This window comes from Triturus cristatus, chromosome 1_2 (genome assembly GCF_964204655.1).
Source record: "Triturus cristatus chromosome 1_2, aTriCri1.1, whole genome shotgun sequence".
NCBI classification, from domain to species: domain Eukaryota; kingdom Metazoa; phylum Chordata; class Amphibia; order Caudata; family Salamandridae; genus Triturus; species Triturus cristatus.
The window spans coordinates 132663192-132683071 of NC_140580.1; the positions used below are offsets into that span (position 1 = coordinate 132663192).

The 19880-nt window shown below is 48.7% G+C and overlaps 1 protein-coding gene across 2 annotated transcripts in view; it reads left to right on the forward strand.

The window, feature by feature from the left end:
• Positions 1–17736: 17736 nt before the first annotated feature.
• The window catches only part of GFRA1 (GDNF family receptor alpha 1), a 458805-nt gene continuing 456661 nt past the window's right edge, over positions 17737–19880 (forward strand). The window contains exon 1 of one of the 2 annotated variants that reach the window (XM_085603274.1): positions 17737–19285. In XM_085603274.1, coding sequence (XP_085459400.1) covers positions 19243–19285 — 43 coding nt within the window. In that variant the 5' untranslated portion in view covers positions 17737–19242. The remainder of the gene's footprint in view (positions 19286–19880) is intronic. The other variant, XM_085603275.1, reaches the window with a different exon arrangement.

Sequence of the window (19880 nt, forward strand, 5' to 3'; positions counted from 1 at the left end):
TAGCTTTTAAATATTAGAATATCTATATCATTATATCATTAATATCATTTATAAAATGTAATTAATATTCAGGTATTTGAAACTAATACCTGGGTATTAATACACTCCCCACCCAAACATACTAATTCCCTCACATCCCATGCAAGAGGGTGGGTGGTATACCCTCTTCTATTTTCATTCTTTGAAAAGTCATTACATTTTTTTAAAATCAAACCAAATTAATTAATATTTGGATATAAAATTAATACCGGAGTATTAATATACTTCCCCACCCAAAAACCCTGATTCCCTTGCATTGCCTGCCAGAGAGTGGGTGCTAGACCCTCAGAAGCATTGATATTTTAATTATTTAAAAAAAACTGAAAGTAATATTGAAATCAATACTGATTAATACTCACATATTAGAATCAATACCTGGGTATTAATACACTTCCCAACCAACACCCTAAATTCCCTTGCATCCCCTGCCAGAGGGTGGGTGTTACACCCTCATAGGCATTCATTTTAATTGTTTTCAAATAACTAAAAATTTATATTGAAATCAATACTGATTAATAACCATATATTAACATTAATGCCTGGGTATTAAAACACTTCCCCACCAAAACCCCTAATTCCCTTGCATCCCATGCCAGAGGAGGAGTGTTACATCCTCATAAGAATTTGTTTTAAATATTTTTAAATTTCTAAAAACTAATATTAAAACAAATACTGATTAATAGCCAAATATTAAAATGAATGAGTGGGTGTTGCACCCTATAAGGCTTGTTAATTGTAATTATTTTAAAATAATTAAAAATTAATATTGAAATCAATACTGATTAATACCCCTATATTCAAATTAATACACTTCCCTAACCAAAAAACCTAATTCCTTTGCATTTCGTGCCAGGGGATGGGTGTTACACCCTCATAAGCATTCATTTCTAATTATTTTAAAATAACTAAAAATGTATATGAAATCAATACTGATTAATACCCATATATTGAAATCAATTTCTGAGTATTAATACACTTCCAAACCCAAAACCCCCAATTCCCTTGCATCCCAATGCCAGGGGACGAGTGTTACAGCCTCATAAGTATTAATTTTAAATATTTTTCAATTTCTAAAAGCTAATATTAAAATCAATACTGATTAATAGCCAGGCATTAAAATTAAAAAAACAAGTATTAAAACACTCCCCCACCTAAAACCCCTAATTCCCTTGCATCCCCTGCTAGAGGGAGGGTGTTACGTCCTCATAAATATTCATTTTTTATATATATTTAAATCGTAACCGGCCCCTTTACTTTCTGGTGGAAACTATTCCGGCTGGTTTTCGATGAGCTAAAGAAGCACATTGGCAAGTCGGAAATGGCTTGTAATCCCAAAGGGCAGGCCTTTCCGCCCTTGGGATTATGATGCACAGTTTCCAGCATGGTTTCCATGCCAGCCTGTCGGTCATGGAAACTATGTCGGAAAGAGTGTTTGGGGGTCCCCAGCAGTGCCCCCTTGGGTGCACGGCCTCCAAATGGGTGCCATCCTGTTGATCCCTGCACCCTGGGGCAGGCACTCAAAGGTGCCTGCCACGGGGCGCAAGGATGAACAGCACCTACCATTTCCCTATGGGAGCATGTATTATGGCTGGTTTACCACAGTAATGCATGCTCCCATAGGGAAATGTAGGAATGCGACCGAACAGTGTTCGGTCGGATCATAATTAGGCGGTCGGGACCATCAACCAGACCTCGATCTGTTCCAGGACCAAGATGGTGTAGGGTAATTAGCCCCATAATGTGTACAAGTAGTGAAAATATTTTTTAAAAGCAGACCCTGGGTACAAACAAAAGTGTGCATTTTTACAAAATTACAAGCTTGTATTTGGGGTGAAATGATTTTTATTTATCAAAAATTAAAAGGTGTTTTATTAAGGAGGATATTGTTCGATTTGTCAAAATATGGCAAGCTGGTATTTTACAAGAAAATATTTATTTACTCAGATATAAAAAAATTATATTTGAGGGCAAAAGGATTCTTTTTTTGAGAATGTCAAGCTGATGTTCCAGGAATCATTTACATTTTTTAAACAGGAACAGCTAGTCTATAAGAGCAAATGTATACATTTATAGAAAATGTCAGTCTGATGCTTGAGACAAATAGGTTAATCTAAAACTGAAATTTCTGGCAAAGAAATTAAAAGCTGTTATAATGCAATGTGAGTGCATTTCCCTAAATATTTTTAAAGCTGATGCTTGGCCGAAAAGTCACTCCAACCTGTGGCCCGATTCTGATCCGGGTCGGAAAGCAATCCGACCAAGCCGGATCCGGAGTGTTTTCCGACCGAGCCGGAGTCCTGCAGTCCAACCGAGCGAGTACGATGCGGCCGTATGCTGCCAGACTCGGTTCGGTCGGACTCCCATAGAAGTCAATGGGAGCCGGTCGTACGACGCGTACCTGGGCTCCCATTGACTGAATGGGTACTTCGCGGACAAGTACGCCCCCTACAGTGAGTACGCGTCGGTATCATCCGCACTGTACATGCCTGTGTTGGGGAGACCCATGGGTCTCCCCCTGTGTCCGAGTCGTAGGGCTGCGGGTGACAGGGGGTCCGACGCCGACCCCCAAAGGCAACCACCCGGACGATTTGCGAGCCTGACACTCCGGCTCGCACAGGCTGTCCGACGCGTGCATCGTACTGGCTTGGTCGTGAATCGCATCCATTGCACGCCACGGTTAGCTTACGACCGAGACGTACAGAGCGGTTCGGACCCGGAGACTAGTCGGTCGGTGAATTTCATGTAGCTCGCATCCTACAGGTGTACGAGTCGAGCAGAAAACACGTGTACGGCGTGTAGTTTTTCCAGCCGGATCGCGTTCGGTGCCCTTCCGACCCAGATCGGAATCGGCCCCTAAGTGTTATTTGCTTAATGGCCGATTCCGAATTGGCTGTTCGGATTCCTTTCCGACTGACTCATTTTGATGGGATTGGTCAGAAAGGAATCCGAACTGGATTTCCGAATGCCTGGCGATGGGCTAGGAGATCCTGGCTGCCATTCGGAAATCCTCCATTACAATGGAGGATTCCAACTGTCTTTCTATGCTGGCCTTTCCGACACAGAAAGGCTGTGGGAATCCCACTTTGGGGGCCCCCATGGGTGCAAGGCCGCCGGATAGCGCCTCGCATCACCATAGGTGCCCCCACCCCTTTGATCCCTGAACCCGGAGGCAGGCACCTTAAGGTGGCTGCCACGGGGTGCAGGGATGAACTGCACCTCAGCTCTTTACCAGCATGCATTCCATTCGGAATGCATGCTCAGTGCACAGTGTTCGGTCGCATCCGACTTCCTGGGTTGGGACCCGATGATAGGAAGTCGTTCTGTCCCAGTTCCCAACTGATGTCAGGATGGACTCCGGTCCGTCTGACATCAGAATCGCCCCCTTGGTATCAAAGGGACTTTCGGTGATAGTCATTCAGACACCAGTCCCCTCAAACAGGATATAAATACAAAGAAATGTTAAGTACCACATGAATTCATCTTCAGCCCCCACAATCCTAACAAACGATCCTGGCAGGGAAACCCCGCCTAGGCTACTCACTCTCCTAAGTTTCAATGCATCGTCTAAAGCATGAAAAGGGATTTTGCTCTTCAGGGAAACACAGTTTCAACATGCAAACCCGTTACAAGGCTTGCGCCCAATTTGTGACTGCGCTTCTTGCCGTACAATTCTAATCACGTTTCCATGAAATAAAGTCTCTCTAAATAAAATTTTTGAAGTCAGCCCACAGAAATCATAACATATTCCTTTTGTCGTGTCCTGTAGAGCACCACAGGTTCACTCACATGTCCCGTCAAATGACTGGGGGCTGCATGACAAACAGCGAGTATGCTAAAGACAAGGCTCCCCGAGTTCTGGAGCTGGGCTCTTTGTCCTGAGAGCCCATTTAATTCTAACGTAAGCATATGTCTACTTAGATGGAGAATCTTGCCTCAAAATGTTTCATGTGTCGTTCCAGATCCCCTTTTAGGGCGGTGAAGTTTAACTTAAAAGTTTCTAGCAGCCCCCTTCTCTGCTTCTAGGCCCAATTTCACTCTGATAACACAAATATGTCCCTGATACTGCATTTATGAAGTGTAAAAACTAGGAAGAGAGGCAAAAAGTGCCCCAAGCTGACTAGTGGGGAGAATGTTAGAATTTCTAGCACACCTACTAATACTGAATAGTTATTATTGCAACGCCCACCCCTTATGTTGCACGGAAGATCTTGCAAGAAACCTACAATGTGAACAATGGTGGCGATCTTTGCCAGGGGTGCATTTAAACCCCCCTCCCATTCACCCCCCACCCCCCCAACTGGTTCAAAATATGATTCTAAACATCTGGTAAAAGGTAAACAAGGTGAAGGATTCCCCCTCCACACGCACTGTGGGAAAACCATGGCTGCAGGACTCCATATTGCTTGGTCCTCTTTTCGCTAATGAAGTGCCTGATGGTTATGTTGGGCTCCAAATGAGGTTCAAGTAATGCTGATTGATGTGTCTCGGTGTAGGTCAATGACTGGGGGCTATACAGAATTGTTTATTTAATTATTTACAGGGGTTTTTTTAAAGCGCAGTGTCTTACCTCTCATTTATCACAGAGCGCTATCTAGAAAACATGTTTATACTCTGGTAATGAAGGAGATGGACCATCTTGGTAAACTACTGCTGCACATCTTTGCAAGTGCCAAAGTTAGGATGCTGAATGGTCAAGTATGGATATTATTCTGGGAGTTATACTTGGACCAAAGCTGTGTCTTGGTCATATTTGCAAAAGCTGAGCATCAGAAGGAGATCAAATATTTTACAATTAAAGACTGAGATGAAAGCAGTCAATTCCCCGATATCATTGGTGTCACTATGAGTTCCTTATCCACAGTTGCACCTCCCAGAGTTCACCCTCCATAAACTGAGAACAAACTCTCTCGTGTGGACGCCATGCTCAATATCAGGGGGGTCAAGTAAATGGCTCCCTCATTCATCATCTTGACGAAATGAAGGGATATGCCAACATGACAAATGTATTTCATATATAAAGGATATTTTGGGCAGCTATAGGTGGGAAGATGAGATTTGTGAGAGAATTTCAAAGCAGGGTTATAAAAGTGATGGTTAGGGTGCTTCTACTATCTGTCCTACAAGGGGGAATACCATAATCTATTTAGGGAATTAGAGAAGCTTATCACTAAAAAGATTGCACGTTGTAGTTGTGAAAATCATGTTAAAAGTCCTTACTAGTGGAGATAAGAGGAGATTTCAGAAAAAAAAATATTTTTACTTTAAGGTGAGGAGTGTTAAATGATATGGTCTGTTCAAAGCCAAGCAACAAAAACAATTCAGAAAATAGTTCTGAGGGATTATCCACCATTCAAAACTAGTGCTGCCATCCAGTTTTCAGCTAATGATCTCACTATACTGAATGGGTCACATGAGGGCAGTGGCCCTGAAACGAAACTGTATTTGGTGGGCATACATTGTTATTGAATGCTGTCATTGAAATGATGTCCTTTGCCTAGTTAGGGTTGGTTCAATGTTGAAAGAGTGTTAGCGCTACTCTGGAGAGTTATTTTCTACAGTTCACGGTCACGCAACCCCAGCAAAGAACTAGTGAAAACGCTGCATCATCAAATATTTGGTCAGTCAGTTGATAAAAGATGATCTCCGTAATGCTAGCTGGCTTCCAAAATCTAGCTACTGGCTTCTTCATTTGCTGGTGGTTTCCGGACTTGCTGAAAATCACCTGCCTCGCATCCGCCAACCTCATCTGCTATTTTGTGGTTTGAGGACCTGGGAACCAAATTCGTCACTTTAAATCCTGGTTTGCTCTAGTATGAACTGCCCAAAAGTTTACATCAGAACAAGTGGGTGGTTCATGGAGCTGAAGGAAAACCAGTCACTAGCTAGATTACAGCATATTATGGTGTAAAGTTAGGACCACCCTCTCCTACCACCATTTAATCTGCTCAGAGCTGATGGGTGACCTACAAAGATGAGCTGATAATCGCCTCCTGAGGTTAGGGGTGGAGGGCGACCTGCCCTTTTACTATGATGACACTCTTCTGAGGACCTCTACAGTCACCAGTCTTTGGGTTTCTGTTTTGCTCAAAAGCAGTACTCTTGCACCAACAAGCTTAGAATTAACCAGTCCAAGTCACAGAACATGGTTTTTGGAAAGCAGGCCATATCTAGAAAATTATCACTGCACAGTGTAATCTTTCAGTAGGTTAAGCAAGTCCAGGATAACCGTGGCCAAAAATCAGAATGCATGGTCTGATTAATTTTCGCAGAAAAGTTGGGGCATTTCTATCTACTACTTGGTCATGGCATATCCCCAATTTTCATTCCCCATAAGATATATGGGGATCTACAAGGAGGTCAACAAAGAATAAGACTAGGAGACCTCAGATTAATTGTTTACGACTGAAACAATTCCGAAACTCAAGACCCATCCAATGCCAAAGGCTAGAGTTGGGGCTTGGACTTTGACAACATGCAGGCTCTTCAAACTGTCATGGGCCTTTTGCATGATTGGATCAATGTCGTGAAGGCTCCCCGGAAGTGGTTGAACGCTTCCAGGGTTGTGGATACGCGCCCGTTTCTTCTGTGGTTTGCCATCCCATCCAGAGGCCTGGGGGGTTATTAGCGTGGCGGTTGGATCGCCACCGCCCAACCGGCGATGGCGATCCGCCTGCCAAAACACGCCACAGGACGGCCTGTTACCCTCCCACATTAGCATGGCGGGGGGTACCGCGGCAGACAGAAAGAACGTCCACTGCTTTTCCGCCTGTAGGCAATCGCCACGATTGCCTACCGGGCGGAAAAGGCCCAAAATATGGTGGCGGTGCCTTGCAGGCACCACCATCCATATTAGTAGGAGGCATTTTCAATGCCTTTCAATGGTGGAGACTCTTTGGGGGCCCGTTGCGGGCCCCCAAGGGGGATAGGGGGTGCACTTGGGGGGAGGGGGGAAACATATGGTACCCCCCAATATTGGCATGCACAAGGTGGCAGGCAACGCGTGGTGCCTGTCACGTTGTGCATGCCAATGCACAACATGCATATATTGCATTGTGGCGGGTGCTGCTTACAGCACCGCCCACCACAAAGCAATTTATGTGGGATGCCACTGTGGCGGTGGCTTCCTAATTGTCATGGTGGGACCGCCGCACCACTGGCGGCCGGTCCCAGCACCGCTAGGGTGGCGGGCGGACTGAAGTCCGCCCCGCCATCCTAATGGACCCCAAAGTGTTTAAAAAAATCTAGGGACAGGAATGCAAAAAAGCAGGACTGACCACTCAGTTCTGTAAGATGTTGGGCAGCGCCTTGAAGGTGGCAAGTTTGGACCACAATAAGTATGGCTCGCAATCCTTTCAAATTGGGGCCACCAGTGCAGCACCAGGGATAGGGCTAGCCGGGCTGGCAGTCTAAAGGATAGACAGGTGGAGATTGGATTGTTGCAAGTGTAATGTCAGACTGAACTTGTTGTAGCCACCTATCCCTAATGCCTTTATCTCACCCCTGCCCCTTTTTTCTATTTCTCCTGTTGACACAGGATTTGAGGCAGCAACTGGATACCTTGGCACCTTCTGTCCACGCGGGAGCAGAGGAGGTTACAGAAGTGCTGGTGCTGGGTCACTCATTTTTGAGATGTGCAAAGGTTTTTTTTATTCCGCAGGTGGCTACACAGCCAGGGCCAAGGAAGCTGGAAATCTGTTGACGTTCTGTGATCAAGGAGGTTTGAACTTGGCTACTCTGAAAACTGCTTTGGACAATCTGTTGCCCTTGGGGTTAACACACCTGGGGATTATTACTGTGAATCTTGGCTGCAATGACTTAGCGGAGATTGGACGGAAGGCTTGTTTGAGCTGGTTATCTCAGAGGTTACTTGGCTCGCTATGAGGATTCCAGATTTTGTACTAGCTTGGTCCAACATTGTACCCAGGTCAGAATGGAAAGGTGGTAAGTGGGTAAAAGCCCTCAATGACTCTGTGAAAAGGCTGAACAACAAGATCGGTAAGTTGTTCAGGTCGGCTCAGTTGTCTGCTATAGCTCATGGTTGCATCAAGGGTTAGCGATTTCTCTTGCAGGACGGGGGGTCCATTCGTCTAAGACGGCAACAAAATGGTTCTTGAAGATTTGCTGGCCTGGGTCATGGTAGTGGGTGGAGGGGGAGGAAGGCATTTAACAGATGAACACTGCTGGCCTGTGGTGGGTCAGTTCCTGATTGGTGAGACAGTTCTAATGTACGCAAGGCATCTTTTTAGAACAAATTAACAGCAGCATCATGGGACCCTCCAAGAGGCGCTAGCAGCACATCAAAGGAGGTTGCAGGGGTGTGGTGGTGGCAGACACTGACGCGGTCCTAACCTGGCAACCACCAGCGAAGGTACAGTGGGCACAAGCTAGCGCTGGCCCATGGGGTGGATGAATTCATGTGTAGGGGGTGCCTGAGCTAGGTATCCTAGAAGGCAAATGGGCCTCTTGCGCTGGAAATTCCCAGTAAGGGAAGTCGCTGGGTGGGGTCCTCCCAGAAGGAGGGAGCCATCCAGGCTCAATGTTATTGAGCAAGGGTTTAGAATAAGGGTCACTGCTACCAGTCATGATCTCACATGTAAACAATTTGATTCCACGGATGCACAGGAGTAATCTTACCTATGGATAGGTAACTCTTATATACAAGCATCTCTGTTAAGGCTAGTACTCAGAATCTGTAACCAAAGCAGTAAAAATGTTGGGCTATTGTGTCTAAAATGATTGTAGTGTTGTTGAAAAACGAGGCAGCATCTGTGAGGCCTGCACAAATAACATGACTACATTTGTCCTTCACTGGGAACCAAACACCCAATTGTAGTGCCTGACTCTCAGAGGGTAGCGTTGCAGAGCAGTCTGAGGCTTACTCAAGGGAGGTGGTGTGGGCTAGTAATCGCCATTTGCAGGTGCACAAAAATAACACTCAATAATTGATTGTCCAGTCTGCACTTTGATTTATAAAAGTAAGAGTACATTTATTAAACACACACACCACTCAATACTATGCACCAATTTACAAATATACATAAGCTGTTGGAATTACTTTGTGACATTGCAGAACATCTCCACCCCTCCCGCAGGGGGGATGGGGTCTAGTACCACCACTCCCATGTATGCACATCAACTTGCCCCCAATGCAGTTAGTTGAACATAACCTGGAGCAAGGGCCCTGCGCACTGGCATCATCCCAGTGGCGACCCACCCCATTACCTCAACAAGCATTAAAAAGGGGTAAACCTGCCTTGGTGACACATGACCCTGACTGAGCATCTCCTACTGACCATAAAGTATGCACCTCTATATCTTAAGGGCTAGCAGTCTGGGGTCTTCACCTAAGCGCAGCAGCAAGAATCCATGTTTACGCACACTTTAGAATGACAGTACTCATCACCTTGGTTGATCATTTGAATGCATTACAATTACAGCCCCTAAAGGCATCACAGATGAAATCACAGGATTGCGCATATACAGCCAGACACCCTAGCAGGTCTGTCTGGCAACATAGCCCCACTTGGCTTATGACATCTCCTTACACGTGACTTACAGTCCCTTCAAAAGAAGTACTCCTGGCAACTACACTTCTCCTGCAGTGTGCCTCTTCACTTTAAAAGGAATCACAGGTAAAAGCATGGGATTACGTAAATACAGCCAGACCCCCTAGCAGGAAGGTCCAGCAACATAACTCCATTTAGCTTAACATCACCTTACACAGGTACTTCACTTTACACATGTGACTTTCAGTCCACCTAAAAAGAAATAACCAATAGTAAATGCATTTCGGTGCAATTACACCACTTCACCTCCGGGGATGCCCTTCTCCAGACATCCCCAACTCAGCCCTTCACTCCATGATGCACTTCATAGTACACCCTCAGCTGTAGAACATACGTTCCAGCCTAGAAGGTGTTAAAGGCTGGCAGAGCCCTTGAGGGGTTATTCTTTCAGATGCCCCGTGAAACTTAGGGGTGGACTGTTCTTCTTTATGCTGGGGGAGACTGCGGTGGTCCTGCAGCCCCCCTGCACCCCTTTTCACACGTGAGGGTGACCCCCCTCCTCTGGGGGCCACAAAGCACCAAAACTGCAGATTTCCAAATGCCTGGCGAGGCATTATGGGGCGCTTCAAGCTCCTCTTTACCAGCCCCAGCCACTGGGAACACTCTCCTCCGCCCTCAGGGTCTCTGATTCAGCAGGGTGCTGTCTTCATTGGCTCCCTGCGCCAGCCTTTCGCCAGGCTCGCCTTCTGGGCCTCTCTCCCTGCACAGAGGCCCCTGCTTCTGTGCACCAGTCCTGGGCTCTTCTTCTGGTGCTGATAGGGTCCTGGGGGCAGTCAGGGGGTCTCTCCTTCCAACTGCCCATTGCGCCAGGCTCCAGCACCTTCACCCTCAGCAGACCACACCCCAGAGAGAGCTTCTCTTCCTATGCAAGCACTTTTTAAAAGTTGAGTAGGGGGCTGGCAGGAAGTCTCTGTTGGTCCTATCAAACAGCGACACATCACGTCCCTGCCCCTGCTCCCTCCTTTTTGTCCAGCCTCTGAGCTTGTTCAAAATGGCGTCGTCCAGGGTTTCTGCCACATGTCTCGGAAGCACCTTTTCCCCAAGCTGCCTTGCCTCCTTGGTGCAGCCTGGTGCCTGGCACCCCGCGACAGCGGTTGATGGATTGGCCTGTAGCCCCACCCATCTTCTCTTCGTGGAGAGGAGGCCCTCGCTTGCGGAAGAAAGATATCAATCCATCCAGCTGAGGTCAGCCCTCAGCCTGGGTCTGGTCATGGCTGGCTCAGTGAAATATGACAGTTCTGGATGACCCAAAAGCAGTACAAATATGACTTTGGACTCTGCAGAATACTTATTTTCACATTCGCTACATTGGACTTAAGTGCGTGTCTGGAAACTGTAGGCCTAACGGAAATTAATCTAGCCATGGGCCCCAAATTTCCTTAGGGGAATAATGAAGTGAAAACACAGTAAAACACACTGACTTTCCCTGGCATGTTTCTTTCCAGCCTATAAAGCCTATTCCATGTACACACGTGTTTGCATGTAACCAGCCCGCTGTCCCTTACTCCAGCTGCTGCGCAATTGCCTGGTCAAGCCAGGGGAACACCAGTAAAATCCCCATGCAGTCTCTTACATCCCGAGTTCACTGTGGGTGAGTCCCAATTTATGAGGCTCCCCCACAGTAAAAGCTCAACAATTAGGAGCTCAAAAAGCGAAAAATCTGGCCGGCCCATAGTGTCAGAACACCTTCTAACAAGTGTGTTTTGTATATAAATGTAAATAACTTCGGCCGGGGGGGGGGGGGGGGCGGGGGGGGAGGGGTCTTTTAATCCCTAACCCAAAGAGCGTGATTGATGGTTTTGTCAGTGCCATTCGCATCAGGGGTGTTGTGCGGGTTGGGAAGCGTAGAGAGTGGGCTTGTTCTCAGGAGACATCGGCCACTGCCTGGCCATATTGAAGGTGGCGGTGGACATCTCATTGGGCATATTGCCACAAAAGCTGAGCATAATGTTACTTTATCAAAGCTACTTGTCTTGTGTACTGGGCTTGAAGTTTTTTCTTTTTTGCAGTTTTATTTAGCCCGAACTCGACTGCTTAATATGAGCAACAGTTACATTACACATGGACACATTTTATTTTTTGGTAGGCAGGGGAAGAGTACGTAATTTTTCCAGAATTGCAGGATGTTAAGCGGATACCGAAATTTGAACCTGGTTCCCCAGTTCCGAAGTCGGCAGCTCTGGCCGTTAAGCCACATCCTCACCTACAAGAAATTACTTAGAACTTTAACATCAGAAACTATTATACATATTTTTGGAAGAAGTATTCTGATGCAACTTATATTGGCACAGCTTACAGTAGAAACACTAATCTCAAGCAAGAGACTGCACTTGGTTGAAGGCAATTGTTACTTTTGTTTTGATTAGGTTATATGCTGTTTCTGGCTGTTCAGTTGTACGTACATGGATTGTTCTTCACGGGACTGGATATGTCACCTTTCCCATGAGACGTTGTGTTGTACTTCAGAAAGCCAGGATCAAACATATGGAAGGCTTCGGTTTAGATTGATGGTGTAATGCCTATAATTCTATTTGAGCTTTTGAAGTCGTATTCGTGAAAAAATATTACTACATTCCTTATTGCATGCTATGCATTTATCGCTAGAATATGTTAATGTGTAAAAGTTGAGGCTTTTAAGTTTGTTTTAAGGCGGTATTTACATTACTAAGCCTGCACTGCAAGTTATGAAAGTGTGCAGGTGGAAAGGCGCCAGGATTGGATGGCCTGCCCGGGGACCTGTTCAAGCAGGAGCCCGATGTCTGGGCCCCCTATCTGGCCGCTGTGTTTAATGGAGTTTTGCATGGCATGGAAATTCCGAGTACTTGGCTGGGGGCAGAGGTGGTTCCTATATTTAAAAAGGGCTCGCCCCTGCTCCCAGCCAACTATAGACCAATCAGTTTAATTGACGTGTCACAGAAGCTGTTTGGCAGGATACTGCTGAATCGGCTTCAGGACTGGGTGGAGGAAACGGGCGCCCTCAGTCCGTACCAGGCGGGATTTAGAAAGGGAGTTTCTACAGTGGATCAGGTTTTTCGTCTGAACGTTATCTATTGGAGGGCAGCAATATTGGAAGGTGGTAGTTTATACACCATATTTGTGGACAAGAGGGCCGCCTTTGAGCTCGTGCCCAGAGGGAAACTCTGGAGTGTTCTGGCTGAGATGGGGGTCCCCCCAGGGTCCCCCCAGATATCCTGATAATTTTAAAGAGATTGCACCATAATAACTATGCCCGGGTCAGGTGCGGGAAACTTGGGGAATTAACGGACAGATTCCCCGTTGACAAAGGGGTTAGACAGGGCTGTGTATTGGCACCGACCCTGTTCTGCCTCTTCGTCAACGGGGTAATCGCCCATCTCAATGGAACTGAATACACTGACGCCCCAAAATTGAATGGCAGCAGGGTGCCTGCAATCATGTTTGCAGAGGACACCCTGCTGCTGTCCAAAACCCCTATGGGGATACAGAGGATCCTTGATTCTTTTGTGGCTTTCTGCACAGATAGGGGGCTAGAAATCAATGCTACTAAAACCAAGTTTATGGTCCTGAACCCAACCCCAAGATCACGCCCGAACCCTCTACTGGGAGCATCACGTTTAGAGAGAGTCTCCACCTTTGAATATCTAGGTGTAACGTTGAATGAAACCATGTCTTGGGGAACTCACCAGACTAGGGTTAATCTTAAATGAGTGCAGACCACTGGCGGCATTGCTCGGCTGATGAAAAGCTCCACATATCGACCGCTGGGGCCGCTTATCCAGATATACAAGGCACAGGCTAGAGGAGCTCTGATGTATGGGGCGGAACTGTGGGGTCACACAGCTTCCTGCAGCTTGTCTATAACTGAGAACAACTTCATTAGACAGATAGTAGCACTCCCGTCCAGCACCCCGCTCCTCCCCCTGAGGATGGACCTGGGGCTGAGACCAATAGCAGATGAACTAGGTCTCAGACCCATAGTCTTCTGGCGAAGGCTATGGAGCAGTGAAGAACTTTCTTCTTATAGGGCGGAACTGAGGGAGTTTCTAACCCACCCTAAAGCTCTACAGATCCCGTGGATAAAATATATAAAAAAGTCCTGTATGGGACTGGGGCTCCCCGACCTGTGGTCGGATCCAGCTAACGCCTCACTAAGGATCCCACGAAGAGCTTTGGTCAGTGCTTACCACGAGCAGAAATTATCTTTGGCCCTAGACTGCAAGGATGAGGGGTCATTAACATTTGTATTCGCGCAAAGCAAGGACTCATACCAGCTGGAGAGGGTTCTGGACGCTATGTCTCCTGTGTTGGCCAGGAAGCTATTTCTCCAATGGAGATATGGCACATTGCCTCTGCGATCTTACACCTGCTCCTGGTCAACACCGCCATCTACCAAGCTATGTCCGGCATGTGTGGGAGCAGAGGAAAGCGATCTGCATGTGGTCTTGTTTTGTCCAACTTACAAGGCCGCCAGGAAATATTGGCTCCTACCACTCAATAGAAACCTTGGTTTTAGGGAGTACCTCCCGGTGTATAGAATTTTAAAAACTGACGTTTCAGGTCCAATTGTGTTTGCATTAGCCAAATTTCTTACTAATGTCTGGTATATTCGTACCCGTATTTTAAAGTCGCAGGCTCCCACCTAATTTTAAGTTAAAATTTTAATTGTATGGCCTTTTATCTGATGGGTTTCCTGATTATTTTTCCTTGATGGTTTTACATGTTTCATATGTGTTTCTTTTGTATATCTTTTATGGCCAAATTGGCCGAAATAAAGATTAAATATATAAGAAAGTGTGCACTCGTATACAAAATTAAATATAACATTAAATAAGATTATACCCAATGAATTCTACTAACCTTTTCCAGTGCGTGCCTAGCCACTTAGAGATGCAGCTGAAAGTTCATCTCAACAGACACCATGAAGCTTGACAAAATGTTTACAGAGCTTCAAGCTATCTCTTGAGACTCCCTCCAACTCGGGCAATCAAAAGCGTCTCGTCATATAAAGCAACACACGAATGCATGTTCTTCCAAGATTAATTGTCAAAATTGTTATCTTAGACAAATAACACCGTGTACCAGCAAATCTGTAATATATACATAGGACTGGGGCTCCACGTACAAAGAACGTGAAGGGATAATAAAATGAAGTGGACGGTATAAGGGAATACATAGGATGTATGCAATTTGGAGGAAAAAAAACTTTTTAAAACATTCGAAAAAGCTTTTTGTCCAAATTGTTAGCGGTATTATATGGGAAAGTGCAACATTCCCACGTTTTACTGGAGGATAAATGGCCATCCGCCATTTGGGAGCGTCAGGGTGGCTGTGCACATTTTCACGTGCGCCGCCTCAGAAGCGGCTGTGAAAACTCCTTACCAGTAGGGGGTTGCCTAACACTTGGAGCCGTTTTAGTTGTGGGTTTACGTCCCTGTCAGCTCACCCGGAAAGCGCTTCTGCTTGTGGTAGCAAGGGAAGGAAAGCACAACGTGTCTGGGGAAGAGAGAGCGGGAAGCAGGCAAACGAGAAACGAAAAGAACACACAAGGAAGGCGGATAAGGATGTGCTGCAACTACCGGTGCGAGAGCGTTCCGGAAAGAGGCAGCGCGCGCTCTCTCCCAGGAGACGCTGCAGGGCAGCAACCAGGCCGAGTAAGTCCAGCAGGTCCCAGAGAAGGAGAATACTCAGGGCCCCGCCCCCTTGACGCAGCCTCTCCGGCACCCAGGTGAAGGTGCTTAGAGCAGAGGACAGGTGCGTCGGGCAGAACACGAGCGATGCGTAGGCGGGGCTCCGGGGAGGGAGAGCCGCCGTCCCACGCCGCACAAGGACAAGAGCAGAGCGCCGGTGCAAAGCTTTTGAAAAAGAGGGCAGTGGCGTAGCGCAACCTTATGCCCCTCCCCCTCGCGGAATGTAGAGAGGGGCCCCCGCGTGTCCGAATTCTCACAGATATCTATGGGCCTTGGCTGAATGGATTCTGTGAAGCGGGGGCGAAGACTCGGGGGTAGAAGGCTCGAGGGCCTCCTGCGCCGCTGTGGCTTGGGGTACGCGTATGCCCCAAGAAGGGGCTGCTCACTCAGCAAAGTCCCACGACCGGACGTGCGCGGTGAAGAACGAGCTGGGAGGAGCACGTGCAGTCTCAGGAGAGGTGCCTCACACTGACGGGGGCACGTGAGAGGAGCACCCAGTCTCACGAGAGGTGTCAGTCAGGGCTACGAACGTATACACTGGACTCTAATAGGCAGTCCCTAACACTCAGAAGAACAAGTAACGCCCCGATGAGAGGTGCCTGCCACTGCCGGGAACACGCAGTCATGAAAGGTGCCAGTCACTTCCAGGAACACACAAACTCTCAGAGGTTCCTGTCACTGAAAGAAAAGCATAAACTCTGATTTGAGGTGCCCGTAGCTGCTAGTAGCATAGACACTTCAAGGTGTCTGCTGCTGATGGAAGCACGTGCAATCTCAAGAGAGGTGTGTCACTTACAGGAACACATACACCCTAGTGAGAGCTGCCAGTCACTCATTTGTAGAAAAGAATACAGTCTACTCTCTGATATGAGCACATGCACCCTAACAAGAGGCGCCTCGTGCTGACAAGAACACAAACACACTAACGAGAGGGGCGTGTCATCGGTTGGAATGTGTACGTTCTATCAAGGGGTGCCTATCACGTGCGCTTTAAAGAGAGGTGTTGACACCAGCAGGGTGACTCGCACTGTAATTCAACCCGTATCTCCTGACAGATTAGGACAATATTTATTCTAATAAAATGTCTCCAAGGAAACCTGCATCCTCTAATGAGGGGCGCCGAAATGAATATGTCCACCCAGCTGAGAGGGGGCAATCACCGATTAAGATCAGTTTAAGAGATGCCATATCAATTATCGGAAACAAGCACTCTAAAAATTTCACAGTTTAGTAACGAACACTCGATTTTTCTCTGGTGAGGCACCAAGACTCTAGTACAACACCCCACACTTTTCGGAACAACAACCTTTTCAACTGTCATTCCTGAAATGGAGGAAAGCGTCCCTCGTGACTACCGACCCATCACGTGTCCCAGGTGCACGGGCGAGTAGCTCATCAACTCCAGGATTCGTTCTTTGCATTCTGGGACCTGTAGTCCTGATTAGTAATGAGATGACGATGAGATCCCAGGACGCAGAGAAACCCCCCTGCCCAAACGGTTTTATTAGCCAAGAAAACAACAATGGGATAAGGTTTTTTTTTTAAGACTATATTCCTTTAGGAAACAACAGTATGTGCACGAGGTATAAGGCGATCGGTGCACTAGTTTGGTAGCATAAATTAGAAGTGAGTTTGCTTAGTGATTCGTATTTGATGTACGCTCGTACATATTATGTCAACCAGGCCCCAGCCCCACCGGCCTCCTGTGCTTCAGGCCAGGGCCGGCCTTAGTGCTGGTGGCACCCGGTGCGACAAACTTTTTTGGTGCTCCCACACCCCATGACTGCCTTTTGGATTCTCTCACTACCACTGGGCAAAAGTGCTTCTCATCTCTCCAATCAGAAATTATTGCTAAACACAGAGCTCCCCCTGAGGTCTGCGCCCCCTCCACAGGTCAGCGCCGAGTGCGGGCGCACCAGTTGCACTGCCCTAAAGCCGGCTTTGCTTCAGGCAATTGGTTCGGTTGGTGGCTCACTGACTGTTTATTCCTAGGCATTTAGTTCAGCTGATGGCTCACTGAGCTTCTGTCTGCGCCTGCTTTGTTTGGATCGTGGCGCACAGACTTTGTAGACGAATAGCTGCCCCCACACTCCCCCGATGCTTCTTAATTACACGCCGCTGGCATCACCACTGAACGCCGAAAAGACGTATCCACTAGAATTGTCGAAGCTTGAATTGTCGAAGCTTGTTTTGAAATACTCTGGAGAAATCTCAGCGTTGGGGCTGGAGACCCCTGTGAATTCAGGGAGACCTCTTGAGTGCTCCTCCCTGCCACGGAGGCTGCTGGTCCTAGTCACCCCAGCTGCTGAGGGGCGGCATGGCCCTAGGGGCTGCAGTGGGCAGCGGCAGCTCTTGCTCTCACAGGGGAAGAGGGGGGGAGGGAGGGCAGCGCGGAGCGCAGGTTTCCTCTCTAGCTGCTGGCTGTGGGCAGACTGGAGAGCTGAAGGCGCAGCAGCGGGACCCGAGAGCACTCTCCGCCGGATGCGGAGCGGGACAGGGGCTGGGGTTACTCTCTCGCAGACAGCAGGACTGAACGACAGCAGAGATTACTCTCCACCAGGCTGCAGGCTGAGCAGGACAGGACACGGGCAGAGCGCACTCTCCTGCGGGATACAGAGCAGGGGCTGAGATTAATCTCCACCAGGCGGCAGTCGAGCAGGGCCGGTACCTGGGCAGTGATCACTGTCCTACGGACTGGATTGCATGCGAGGAACTGAGGTCACTCGTCAACAGGGTGCATGGCAGGGGCTGGGATCACTCCCCACCAGCTGTAGGCGGAACAGGACAGAGCACAGATCTCCTCCAACCCAGGCAGGTCAAGGCTACAAAGTAGGCGGGCAGGACTTGGGGGACGCTCTTCAGAGCCTGTGGGGGTGAGAAGGGCAGGGGCTTCCTCACCACCAGGCTGTAGTGGAGGACAAGAGGCTTCACCCTCCACCAGGCTGCAGACAGCAGGACAGGACCCAAGCGGGATACAGGGAAGGACACGGACTGAAATCTCTCTCCACCAGGCTGTAGTGGAGGACAGGAGCAGGAGCTGACACCACTCTCCACCAGGCTGTAGTGGAGGACAGGAGCTGACTCCACTCTCCACCAGGCTGTAGTGGAGGACAGGAGCTGACACCACTCTCCACCAGGCTGTGGTGGAGGACATGAGCTGACACCCCTCTCCACCAGGCAGTAGTGGAGGACAGGAGCTGGAGCTGACACCTCTCTCCACCAGGCTGCAGTGGAGGACAGGAGCTGACACCTCTCTCCACCAGGCTGTAGTGGAGGACAGGAGCTGACACCACTCTCCACCAGGCTGTAGTGGAGGACAGTGGCTGACACCCCTCTCCACCAGGCTGTAGTGGAGGACAGGAGGATTCACACTCTACCGGGCGGCCGACGGAACAGCGCAGGACCCGGATCCCTCCCATGCGGGATACACGGAAGGGCACGGACTGAGATCACTCTCCATCAGGCTGCAGAGGGAGCAGGACAGGAGCTGAGGTCAGTCTCTGCCACACTGCACTGGAGCAGGGCAGGACCCGGGCTTCCTCCCCAGCAGGCTCCGGGGAACGACAGGGACTGAGGTTGCTTACTCTCTGCCAGCCTGCAGCGCAGGACGGACGCTGGGCTCACTCTCCACCAGGCACAGTGGAGAAGGAGCGGAGCTGCGAGTGAGTCTCTACCAGGAGCTGGGAGACACTCTTCAGCAGCAGGCCGGGAGAGAAGGACCAGGGCTCCCTCACCAGCAGGACCGGCCCCCGAACACCGCACACCTTGACCCACGTCTGCCGGACAAGGCTTTCTGGCATTGGATCGGGAGTGCCTCCGGGGCACAGGGACCCCGCACTCTGCCCACCCCATGGATCTGAGCTCGCACCCCTGGCAGGATTGCCCCCGGACATCTGGCTGCTGATTTTAATTCGATTGGCTTTTTTAAGTGCGCTGTGTACGGGACGGGACACCCCAGGACACACCGCAAGATGCTGCGCGCCTCTCTCTGCTTCCTGCTGCCCCTGATGATGGGTGAGTGACGGGCAGCGGCTCTCGTGGGCGATGGGGCTGAGGTGCGCTCCCGGTCCCTGTGAAGTTAGTGCTGACAGACAGCCGCCTGCTGCCTTGTTATACCACCTCGTAGCATCCATCGGGGACACATATGCGATGTAATGTCAGCCAGAGGCAGGGATCCCGCAGCAGCGAAACTTCTGTCATCTCTCGGCTCCGTCCCGCCCAGTGCACAGACACTAGAGCTAGGTGTAGGGAGCGACGAAGCGCGCGCGAGAGCGAGAAACACAGACAGAGCATGATCGAGAGGGGAAAAGTCAAAGAGAAGCTATCAGAGGCACCGGCGCAGGGGAAGCACGAAGGCCAGTGTATGGCGAGGGAGACATGGAGGGGTGGGCCTTGCGGAGGGGCGCACTGGGAAGAGACCGACCTGTAGGTGGTATCGGGCCACATTAGGAGCCAGATAGATAGATAGATTGATAGATCTATCAGACACGGGAGATAGATGGGGATATAAAAGCAGCGACGGGTGAATGGATAGATGGATTGATGAGTAGTCTGGAAGGAGAACGATTAGACTTGGGTACACTGACAAACTCATAAAACTTCTTATGAC